This window comes from Pelodiscus sinensis, chromosome 1 (assembly GCF_052426305.1).
Source record: "Pelodiscus sinensis isolate ZL-2025 chromosome 1, ASM5242630v1, whole genome shotgun sequence".
Taxonomy (NCBI): domain Eukaryota; kingdom Metazoa; phylum Chordata; order Testudines; family Trionychidae; genus Pelodiscus; species Pelodiscus sinensis.
In genome coordinates this window covers 193,281,702-193,294,433 of record NC_143052.1, presented here as the reverse complement: position 1 = coordinate 193,294,433, position 12,732 = coordinate 193,281,702, and the positions used below count along the sequence as shown (strand labels likewise).

The 12,732-nt window shown below is 41.5% G+C and overlaps 1 protein-coding gene across 3 annotated transcripts in view; it reads right to left on the bottom strand.

The window, feature by feature from the left end:
* Nucleotides 1–11,939, bottom strand: part of IGSF5 (immunoglobulin superfamily member 5) — a 49,818-nt gene extending 37,879 nt beyond the window's left edge. For 2 of the 3 annotated variants that reach the window (XM_006122366.5, XM_075912084.2), the window contains exons 1-2: nucleotides 11,700–11,937; nucleotides 6,898–6,976 (exon numbers count right to left, since the gene is read on the bottom strand). In XM_006122366.5, coding sequence (XP_006122428.3) covers nucleotides 6,898–6,955 — 58 coding nt within the window. In that variant the 5' untranslated portion in view covers nucleotides 6,956–6,976; nucleotides 11,700–11,937. Of the gene's footprint in view, nucleotides 1–6,897; nucleotides 6,977–11,699 lie in introns of all 3 variants that reach the window. The other variant, XM_075912088.2, reaches the window with a different exon arrangement.
* Nucleotides 11,940–12,732: the final 793 nt, after the last annotated feature.

Sequence of the window (12,732 nt, the reverse complement as noted above, 5' to 3'; positions counted from 1 at the left end):
TTAGCTAGTGATCTTACTCCCTTGATATGGTAGCAGTAGAAGAGGGGATCATTAAAAGTTAGAAAGGGCACCTGGAAAATCATCTTGGTAGATAACTTATAGACATATTTTCCAGAATAATATCTCATGGACCCAAACTCAACACTGCTTTACTCTGCACATTTCTAGGTTACAGCATCTGTAGTTTAAGTACAATTGCAGGTTCATGAAGATTTAACAGAAACTTCTTCTCAACCCTTATCTAGAGCTGGGGCTTATACAACAAAAAGTACATTATAGAACTCACTGTACGGCATTCAGAATGACAAAAGTGGAGGTGCATCTCAATTATATGCACTGGAACAATGGCATGTTGAATAGTAATCTAATGTATATGATTTTTGAATGTTCATTGTGCACTCATTTGGATATGAAATATTTCACAGAACTGATATAACTTTGTATTCTTTTGGATCCTAAAATAATCAGTAATCCCTTCAGTCTTAATTTACCTCCCACTGGTATCTAAATAATAAATCTATCATAATATTTTGCAGTTATAGCTGTTTTTGTCTTTGTGCTACTTCCATCTTGGAAATAATTTACGAATGGTAGCTAAACACTTTTCATAAGCCTAGTGAAGCAGAATTTAAATATATCATACTCAGATTAATATCTGGAAAAGTAATGCAGAGATTATAGCAGCAATGGGCAACCCAGGGTAGTGAGTGAGCCTCATGAGTGGCCCTCCTTCATCTCAGTGGGCCGCAAAATTGTCATAACCAAGACAGTCTCCTGGTTTGCTAACTACACTTGCATACCTAGAATTAGCAAGATGTACCAACGGAACCATAGCAGCGCTTTGACTGGATGCAGAGAGAGCACATGGCTCTCACAGTGTTGTGTGAAATTGGCATGCACCTCACTTCACGTGCCCTTTATTTATGTGTGTGTCACTTTAGTAATACTGCTAGGAAGAAAATGAAGTGGATGGAAACTAACGGAATCTGGAAGCCCTGCATGTAGACAGTGGTAAATAATATGTCACATAGAACCCTGATGGGCCACACAGGTTGCCCAGCACTGGATTACAGGAAAGACCTACAAAAGGATTTACACAGTGGATACCTCAACCCTAAATTAGGCACTAAGGCTCCCTATGTCTGGCCACAATTGAGAGACTAAAAGTGGGATCCACAAAACCAGCAAACTGAACAGGGAGCCACCTATGGCAGCTTTAAATTACTGTGGGGATATATTAAATCAACACTTCTCTCAATGTACGCACCCACATCTCCCTGAGTAGCACTGGACACTTTGGGGGCAAAGCGACGGCATATGGGTCTGTTCCTTCAGGAAGGGAGGTTGCGGCCACGTGCCACTTCCACTTTTGCAGCATCCTTCCTCCTGAGTCTAAGGACTAGTTAGACAGAACAAAACCTTCTCCAGTATCTTCTGCCAAAAGTCAGTCATTTACCTCTTGTTTCAAAGAGAAGCTTCTTCTCTTTATTTTTTAAACTTTTATTATTTGTCTTACAAGATCATGTAAGCCTGAATAAATATGAGCTCCCATGGTGCCAGGAAAGGTAGAAACATAATAATAGTCAGCCCTGCCAAGAAGAGCCCCAAACCTAAGTAGAAAAGTATGCATTAACCCTGTTTTTCAACAGATGGGTTAACTGACATGCCAAAGGTAAAGGATGTCTATGGAAGAACTAGAAATTGAGTTCATATCTTCTGAGACTCAGGCGAGTGTTTTGCCCACAAGACTAGCATTCCCTAATTCAACCCCAATATTGTCATCATGGCTGGTTGGTTGGTGGTCTGCAGAAAGGTCTGCATTGGACAGGGTGGGCTGTGGGACCACTGTGAGAACTGCTGCTCTACACCATGCACAGTGATCCATGAAATCATAGTGTCCATTTGCTTTTGTGTGATAAGGTGTGGGCTAGTAAAGCATTACGTTGCCTTCGGCATATCAGTAAGGGTATGTCTACACTAGCTCGTTAGTTTGAGACAGGTAGGGTAATTAGGGCAACCAGAGTTGCAAACGAAGCCCGGGATTTAAATATCATTTGCATGTTCCCGGGCGCCGCCATTTTTAAATCCCCCTTAGTCCGAACTCCGTGCCCGCGGCTACACGCGGCACCGAGTAGGTAGTTTGAATTAGAGATCCTAATTCGAACTACCGTTACTCCTCATTCCACGAGAAGTAACAGTAGTTCAAATTAGGATCTCTAATTTGAACTACCTATTCCGTGCCGCGTGTAGTCGCGGGCACAGAGTTCGGACTAAGAGGGATTTAAAAATGGTGGCGCCCAGGAATATGCAAATGAAGCCTGGGATATTTAAATCCCGGGCTTCATTTGCAACTCCAGTTGCCCTAATTACCCTACCTAGCTCAAACTAACGAACTAGTGTAGACATACCCTAAATGTTTAGAAAAGGATCAATACTGGGGAAAGTTCATAAGAAGAATATTTCATTTAAGCCTAAGGGCACATTTCTGTAGCTGGTGATTCAGCCATCCAACCTTTTCCAAAGGCATTCCTAATTGTTTTATGAATGGTTGCTCCCCACTGTGTCACACTAACTCACTGTATTAGATATTATGTTTCCTTCAGATATAAAGGTTTTTTTATTTACAGTTATTCAGTGCCAATGACAAATGGTGAACAAGTTCATGAGCCAACATTTATCCAAAACCCATCCCTTCTTACTATCATTTTCCTGTCCTCACCTGTTCTTCATCTCAGAGTGGGCAGGGAGAAATCTGATTTTCAAATGGGTGTTTGGGTACCTGGGAAGAAATTGCCTCTTTCTCCTTCAGCTTCCTACACCCCAGATTATACTGCTTCTACTTGATAATTGACAAATTAAGACACATTACAGCAAGAGGTAGGAAGGAAAATGTTTACTCCCATGTCCTTGTTAATCATTTTTCTAGCTTTGTTATGGTATTTTTAAAGCCCACACAGCCACCTCCTTTTTCTTTTTATCTCCCACTGCAAATTCTCCCACATGCTGAGTCTTCCTTTATCTCCCTATAGGAGATGGAAAAGAAGGAGAATGCTCCCTCTTTATAGCAGATGAGTGAGAGCTCACTCTTTCTCTCTCCCGGCCCCTGCACACACTCCACCCCACGCCCCTACACACACACAATCTGCCTTAATTTATTCCCTGCTCAGCAACTCTCGTTTTCTGGACTGATGTCAAAGCAGAGACCTCCGGGGCCTCACTGATTCAGCACCACTAGATGCTGATTGACTGGCATGAGACAAGTCTCTGTGATGTCACTAATTCAACACTTACAACCTGCTGAGAGGATGCCAAGACACGGACCTTTGTGAGCTCACTAACTAGGATTTCAAGGCTTGGGGGCCTTTGGCTCAGCACTTCTAGTTTTTCTATGCTAGTGTCAAAAGTTATGCTACTTTGAACTTACATACACATCTCTAGCTTTCTGGAATGAGAGCAAACAGATATTAGGAATAATTTTAAAAGGGATAGAGAATAAGACACTTATTGCCTCTATATAAATCCATGTTATGCCTACATCTTGAATATTGCGTACACATGTGGTCACCTCATCTCAAAAAAGATATATTGGCATTGCAAAAGGTTCAGAAAAGGGCAACATAAATGATTAGAGATTTGGAACAGGTGCCATCTGAAGAGAGATTAAAAAGACTGGGACTTTTCAGCTTAGAAAAGAGGAGACTATAGGGGGATATGATAGAAGTCTATAAAATCATGACAGGTATTGAGAATGTGAATAAGGAAAAGTTATTTACTAATTCCCATTACATAAGAACTAAGGTCACCAAATGAAATTAATAGATAGCAGTTTTAAAACAAATAAATTGAATTTTTTATTCATGCAGCACACAGTCAACCTGTGGAACTCCTTGCCAAAGGGAATGTTATGAAAACCAGGACTTTAACAGGGCTCAAAAAATAACTAGATGAATTCATGGAGGATAGATCCATAAATATTTATTCTCCAGGATGGATAGGAATAGTATCCCTAGCTTCTGTTTGTCAAAGGCTGAAAATGGATGACAATAGAGGGATCACTTGATGATTACCTGTTTTTGTTCAGTCTCTCTGGCCACTGTCAGAAGACAGGATACTGGGCTAGATGGGCCTTTGGTCTGACCCAGTCTGGCCATTCTAATGTTCTTATGATTTCAAGGCCAGATGCTATGCAGTTATTGATTAAGCACCTCTTAAGCACCTTTTGTTGTGCTGATGTGAAATAACATATTTTTCTGAAATCACTGGAACAGCACCACTAGTTTGGTAAGATGATGCCCAGTTTTACAGGCCCTTATGAATTACTGGCTCAGCAAGAGTCGCCAGATGTCCTGATTCACTAAGATTTTCCCAGTTTGAAGGGAGAAGTCTCACAATACTGTTAGCACTGGGGATTTGTTCCACCTTCACCAAAATACCTACTCAATCTCAGTGAGAACAGGTGGTGGAGAGAGGAAGCATTCCTAGAACTGTTTCTTGTGTAATGGTGAGATCGGAGATATCCCGGAGGTATCCCGGAAAAATAATGCCGCATCCAAGGAACGCGCCTGCTTTTTCAAAAAAAAATCAAAAAAGCGGATGCGCTCTTTTGCCATCCCTGTAAACCTCATTCTACAAGGCATAAGGGATGTGTCGAAAGAGAGCTTTTTTCTGAAATTTGCTGCCTTGTAGACATGCCAAATTTCAGAAAAGCCTCTTTTGAAAGTAAATCAGAAAAAGATGCACAATTTGCGGTACTCAATCTAACCCTGCAGTCTAGACATAGCCAAACTAAGAAACAAGAAAATGTGGCTCTTTCCAGATGAGAGGAAAAAGAGCAGGCTCTGAACCACTGCTCCTTTTATAATAGAGAAGGGAGAAATAGAAGTAAAAGGACTAGATGCAGAAGGAGGATTGGTTGGGGGCTGAGTGTTTCTACAAACCCAGGAGAGGAGCAGAGATGGGCCACATGGTGCCAAAGGAAGCACTGGAGCCTGCAGACAGGTAGTGGGGAGAAATTAATTGGTTTAAGGAAGGAGAGCAGCATTAAGTGGTTTGCAGAATTGACTTGTGGGGGATTAATTACTTTACTGTGGCAGAATGTATTTATTGGATGGGGAGGAAAGGAGAGGCAAACAAGAGCTTGGGCCAGCTGATTGGGCGTGGCTGCTTAAAGCAGGGTTAAAAGAAGAGAAAGGGCGTGAACAAGAGAAAAAAGAACACACAGCTCTGCTGGGCAGGCTGGAAGCTGTGTGATGACAACTAGGGAGGAGAAGTTTCAGATCTACCTGATTTGGACCTGGACCTGCCCCAGTGAGTGAGCGAGCAGAGACCGTAGGAAGGAGTAGGAATGCCTGGAGCCCAGGAGGTAGGAGGGATGAGGTGTGTAGGGGGTCAAAGTAGAGGAGTCAGGACAACAGATGGCAGGAAGTTCATGGCAGAGGAAAGGCTTCAGTTTAGATGAGATGGAGCTGATTTTTGTATTTTATCAACTGGTCACTGTTGCTGCTGTGTAACTGTCCTTGGTTTACACTTTGTAAACCTGGTCACCCTGGGCCTACACCCCTAACTGGCTAGCCTGCTGTGGAAGTGCAAGTCCCTGTGAGGAAGGTAAGCAGTGGTTAAAACAGATTGAAGAGGGAAGGAGGTGCTTCATAATTCTGGTGGCTTTATGTCATCATAAAGAGTGAGATAAGGTGAAATGTGTCAATAGTGTCTTCTGTGAGAGACAGGGCATAGGAATGATAAGGGAATAAATGTGTGTGAAAGATGTCTATGACCCCAAGTAGGTGCCAAACATAGTGGGAGTGAGCATGTAAATGTATTACTAGGGAAACAACCCTTGTGTGCTTTATCTCATCCCCATTGATGGCCATTTTCGTTCTTCTTGAGTCTGTCAAGGAGAGGATTTCCTCTGAATGGGAGGGAGGGTTGGAAGTAGCAAGGTCTGTCGCTTCCCCTCTCAGTCCTTTAGGGAAAACCGGCCAGGAGACATATGGGTACATCTACACAACAGGGCCAAAGTTGAATTAAGCTATGCAACTTCAGTTACGTTCATTGTGTAGCTTAAGTCGAAATAGCTTAACTCGGCTTTAGGTTCTGTCTACACAGCAGGAAGCCGAAGGAAGAACACTCTTCTTTGGACTTCCCTTATTCCTCCTGAAATGAGGGTTACCATGAGTCGGAGTAAGAAGTCCTCCAGCTCAACATTATTTCAAAATAACAGCTTGTAATGTAAATGCGCGCTATGTTATTTTGGAATAACATCAGTTATTCCAAAATAACGTTGCTGTGTAGGTGTACAATAGTGTGCTGTAGAAAAAATGCAGCAGAGGTAGTTAGGAGATTCTCAGCTTGGGGGATTTTTTTTGTTCCATCAGGTACTGGTGTTGCTTCTCGTGTAGGTGGAAAGGCCTGGTGCCTCAAACAGTCCCCAGGTAGATATAGCTCTCCCTGCTGCTGCCAAATGAAAATCTGCTGCCTGATGAGCCATTTCCTGAGGCAGCGAAGAGGCAGGAGGAGGTGGAACTCTGCATGGAGCTGAGCTCCCTCACCTCTGGAGAGGGCATGAAGAGGGAACACTTTGCTTTTAAAGTAACTGCTGTCTTCCCTTTGCCATGATCTTCCTGGCATCTGCTTCATTGACTCCTCTATGCCTCTCCCCTGCCCCCCGCCTCCCCCCCCCCACTCCTTACTGTAACCCTTTCTAACACCTTCATATTGGAGTCAGGCTTGACACATAAAGCAATCCCTTTTAAGATGAGCTGGTGAAGTCATGCACTATTAACAGTTACTGTGACACATACAGTTGATACTGACTGTAATAGATATTTACAGTGCTTTAAAAATTAGTTTATAAATGGTGTCCATTATGAGTTATTTCACAGATAAGCAGTGTCCTACCTGTTAGTGAGGCGAATAGGATAAAAGTGAACAGAATAAATTTCTGGAGGCTATCCATTGGAACATTTTCTCCTGCAACCTAGGACAAAAAGGCATCCAGTTGTCATTGGATAGTTATAAGGAAGCTACCCAACATGAATTGTTAAGGAAATCAGTAAGGTGTTGCTGCTGGTTTTATATCACTCTAACATTTAAACATCTGTCTCTATGTAACCTGTACTACACATATGTGGAGAAGATTAAAGGTGCCTTAAAGATAATGAAAATGGATTGTGAGTACCTGGGAGGAATAATTCTGAGTTGTTTGCAACCAAATGAGCACGTCCGCCATGCTGCTGGTAGTGTTCTGTCAGATTAAAGTACTTTATAGTCACTCATAGAAATGTCTTCTAAAATAATTGGATGGGGTTTGATTCATGCCTGAGGCTATCCCTGGGATGTGTTTAATCAGCATAGCTCCAGGCGCTTTCACTACATTTCCACTCCAGCCAGCACCACACACTTTGAACGCTATTCGGGCTGCCTCTGGGACCCCAGCATAGTGGGTTTTGTAGGAATAGTGGTTGTCTGCAACTCCTTCTTTGTGGGCTTCTCACCCTAAGTGTCCTCTGCTAGAACCCACACTAGGTTCAAGCCCATTTTATTCCCTCATGATGAGGCTCGGCAGAATTTGAGTTTGGGGGTTGTTTTGTAATTTTGATAGCTAATAATTTTTATGCATCTTTCATTTCTATCATTTATTTTTCTCTATTTACATTTCAGAATTGTAAGAAATTGTGGGTGATAACACAACAGGAAGGGGAAACAATAATTATTTAATGACACTAGCCATTGATATTCAACATTTATAAAGCTTTATAATCATAAGAGCACAGATTGTCAGTACAGGTATCAGCTGCCAAAATATGCAAAGTAAATAGCCTTACATTAAATTTTCATAAGTTCTCAAGCAGCATTGTTATTATTTTGCTTGTTGGTAAATGTTGATTAATTCCAATGAAATATTATTCTTTGATTTGTGTGTGTACAGTGAAATAAATGTTTATTGACATTTATCAAATAAATCTGGTGTTTCCTAGCCTACTCATAATGAATTAATATTGGTTATGTTTCCAGAGAATTTCTGACCAAACAAATTACAATGTATCATTGTTAAAACATGATTGTCAAAGGCACTGATATTACTCTTACTACTGCACAATCCATCTGCACACAAATTCCGATCACCTGTCAGTTAGGGTACATCTACACAGTGGCGCTATTTCGGGATAACTTCTGTTATCCCAAAATAGCATTCTGCATGTCTTAACAGCACACCTGTTATTATGAAATACTTTCAAAATACTGGGCTTCTTATTCTGGCTTCCTGTAAAGCTTGTTGCACGAGGATTAAGGAAGACTCCAGAATAGTGATTTATTGCAAAATTAGTGCTGTAGACAGCACCAAATTTCAAAATGAGCTATTTTGAAATCAGCTACGCAATTTGTGTAGCACAAATTGTGTAGTTTCTTTTGAGGTACGCTCTACTGTGTAGACGTACCCTAATATACTAACACTTTTGTTTCCCTGAAATTACAATATCATCTATATTTCTTCTTCTCCCTGTCCTGATAGGGGTACAATATTGGTATTATATGCATCTGTGCAGATAAGGTGACACTTGCCACACAAGATAGCTACACAACCCTATCTCTGCCCCTGTAGACAACCAAGAGAATGTGGGGATATTTCACAGTACTTTACTTCCCCAGCATAACACTACTCAGATCTTTTATTCACACAATCCAACTAGGCTTTTAGGCCTGATCTACACTACAGCGGAAGGTCAAATTAAGATATGCAACTCCAGCTATGTTAATTACGTAGCTGGAGTTGATGTATCTTAAAGCGCATTTCCGTACTGTCCACACAGTGGGAGGCCGACGGGAGCAAATGCTCCCATCGGCTTCCCTTACTCCTCACAATAGGAATACCAGATGCCAGCAGGAGCTACTCTCAGCTTTCAGTTTACTGGTCTATATTAGACCCTCTAAATTGAATTCCAGAAGATTGACCTCTGGAGCATCAATCTTCCATGTGGTGTAGGCCTGACCTTAGTGTGCTCTGTGGAGTGTCATTGATCCTGAGACTACTTGCTGTTGACCGACAGAGACAAAAGGACACATTGAGCTTCCTCTGCATTTGTGCAATCACAGTTAAAGAGGCTGTCTGTACATTAAGCTGTGTCCTAATATTACTTTTCTGTGTTTTACTCAGGTCAGGAAAGACAAATATCTCCATTCCCAAAAGCAAACCTCTGCTGGAATCACAAAGGGTATGTCTACACTACCCTCCTAGTTCGAACTAGGAGGGTAATGTATGCATACCGCACTTGCTAATGAAGCCCGGGATTTGAATTTCCCGGGCTTCATTAGCATAAGCGGGGAGCCGCCATTTTTAAATCCCCGCTGCTTCGAACCCCGTGCAGCGCGGCTACACGGGGCTCGAACTAGGTAGTTCGGACTAGGGTGCCTATTCCGAACTACCGGTACACCTCGTTTCACGAGGAATAACGGTAGTTCGGAATAGGAACCTAGTCCGAACTACGTAGTTCGAGCCCCGTGTAGCCGCGCTGCACGGGGTTCGAAGCAGCGGGGATTTAAAAATGGCGGCTCCCCACTTATGCTAATGAAGCCCGGGAAATTCAAATCCCGGGCTTCATTAGCAAGTGCGGTATGCATACATTACCCCGCTAGTTCGAACTAGCGGGGTAGTGTAGACATACCCAAAGAGGGCAGACTTAAGGTGGTAAGGATTGTCCTGTATGAGAGTACCATGTCAGCACTACATTTCCCAGGCACATCTACATGTAAAGATGAGGCTGTCAGACTCAGCTCTCAAAGATATACTTATGCTAGCTCTCATCAATTTAATCTACTAAAATAATAGCCTCCTGAGCATAAATTCATCCACACCTTATGCTTATGGGGTAGCTAATCCATGCCACTATTTGCTGTTGCTCATGCTAGCATGGCTACAGTATTATGTTTAGTACAGTAGTTCAATGAGAGCTAGTACAAATATGTCTACTTGAGCTGAGAATCATACCCCAGCTCCAAGTAGAGATGCCGTGCAATCCCAGTTTTGTACTATTTGTATGTGGTTTGTTTTCTTTTATCCCTAATATTTATTTAAGGAGTGTGTGGGAGAGGCCTTGCTTGTGTGTCATTACACACTTTTGACTTTAGGGAATTAAACTCATGTATTCAGGAAGAGGCTGAGGACCAAAGGACACAGTTTTGTGCCCATAACCTTTACTCCCTGTAACAAAGTACTGTGGCCTTTAAATAGACCTTGCTTTGTGACAGGCAGACCCTTACTGTGGATGCTGTACAAATTAGCAGCACAGCAGTAGCACTATGTATTCCCTATAACAATGGAGTTTTATTTTTCCTTTCTTTGAAAAGCAATACTACCCAAGGAAAAAAAGGCTGTCGAGACCATTTTATTTCTCTTGAACAAATCCAGTACCTTGCTATGTTACAGTAAGAGCCTGTATTTAAAGGGTCTATATTGATTACCAGTAGGGACTTTGTGATTATAGCTAGGTGGAAAAGGCAAATTTCTACCACAGATGAATTTGAGCACTTCCTAGAATTAAGGCCCTTAAAGGAATGTACAGAATGTCTGTGGCTCCCTCCCACCCTGGAAGTATTTGTGCTGTAGCTACCTCTTGCAAGATAGCTAGAACTGTGAGATCAGGTCCTGACAACTGAAATAACCAAACAAGCAAAAAAGACTTTTCAATTTATTTAATTTCAATTTAAAAGTTAGAGTATGTTTTTGTTAGCGATTCAAGGTCTTAGATATATAGGTATAAATATATGCCTAAGATCTTGAATTACTAACAAAAACTCAGAATGTCCCAGAGGGGTGTTTTATTTTATGCCATGTTAGTCTGTAACTTTAAAATCGAGTAGTCCTTACAGACTAACAAATATATATAAAGTATGAGCGCAAATAACAGAATCCAAGATATATATAACAGCAAAAGCAGTTACCTGTCAACTGTAGGACCCATGTTAATTAAACTAATTAAGTGAGCTGAGATGAATGACACTAGGTGCTGCAGAACAATGGAGAATCAGGACTGATACACATAAACGAGCGTGAATTGAAAATAAACATGGAATTTAAGGCTTAGCTCAAATGCCATACTAGCAAATGAATGAAGACTGAGACATGTAAAGAGAGGTTACACAATGAATGCTGAGGTTCTGATCCTGCACTGAAGCCTATATTGGAGGACCCCTTTGGTCACAAGAACTTTAGTGAAGTCAGTGGGGCTCTGTATCTTCTGGTCAGTTCTGTTCTATTCTATAAAGGTTGTCGTGCGGCTCTCATCCCCATAGTACTTGAGTGCCTTCCGGTAATATATTAATTCCTAACGTCTGCAAACACACCTTGTTGATCTTTAGGAGCGGTAGTTGCAGGCTCAGGGCCTACATTAACGCGAAAAAGTGAATACAAGAACAATGTATGACCACGCTCATTGTTCCCACATGTACCTGAACTTAGTGGAGGGGTTTTAAGATGTATTTCAGATCCAGTTCCTTATGGCAGAATATTTAACAGCTAACTGGGAACACAGCTGGAAAACAATGTGTTTCTCAAATACCATTTCTAACCCCAGGAAAGATTTTTAAAACTATCTAGCTCCAGTTTTGATTGATTCTGGTTACATTATTTCATTTATGTATAAAATCCATTATAAAATCTGTATTCCATTTGAAACTAATAAACACAGAAGATGTTTTCTTACCTTTGCTGTGAAGTTTATCTTTTAAAAGTCTTGGATAAATTCTCAGATAGTCTCAAATGAACAAAAATCTACCATCTGTGGCATCTGGATACAAATAATGCCTCCTGCACGCGCACACACACGCACACACTGAATGACTCTCCAAAGTGTTAATTTCTCTTTACAGTTCTGCTGGATGATCTTAAAAAAATGGTTCCTGTGTAGTTTCTGTTCAGTTTGTCATAGCTGTACTTTGCAGGGACAACATATTTGTGATAAGATAAGGTTAGCTTCCACAACCAATGAGTATGTTCCTTTATTAATTATTAACAAGTACTGTGAAAAGAATTTGGTAAACATCTATGATGTGGATCCAGAAACAAATTGCATATAAATGTGACCTGAGATGTTAAGTTGATGATGATATAACTAAGGATTGCTCATTGACATTGCCTCGCATTGAACTCTCAGATTATTCCTGTGTGAGCGTTTATTGCAATGATCAGTAAATCCAGAGTTACCTCCCCGTGGATTTGTTGAGATTTATTGTGTTTACACCGAAGTAAAGGGGTATGTCTACACTGCAGCATTATTTTGAAATATCTTATTTTGAAATAGTTAATTTGAAATAAGTTATTTCAAAATAACGTGTCTACACACAAAATGCATTACAAAATAGCGTTTTACTATTTTGAAATAGCGCATCCATGCTGAGTGGATGCTGAATCACATTTAAGGCCAGCAGGAAACCGGTCCAGCAGGGCACCAGGTCAGGACTTACTGTGTGGGGCTGCTGCCTGAGGCTATCTGAGGCCTGTGCTTAAAGGGACACCCCCTGGACAGCCGGTTCTCAGGTTTCCCTGATTGCTTGCCTACCTCAATGAGGAACAGCAAAGCATTTTCTCTCTGCATACTCTGGTTGCCCTCACTCAGGACACCACAGCACTCTGCAACATGGAGCTGGATTTGCCCCTGGGCACTCTTGTGCTTCTCTTGGACGCGTTGCTGTGAGCCTGGCTGCACTTTCTGCAGGCTGCCATCCGGGAGGTCCATC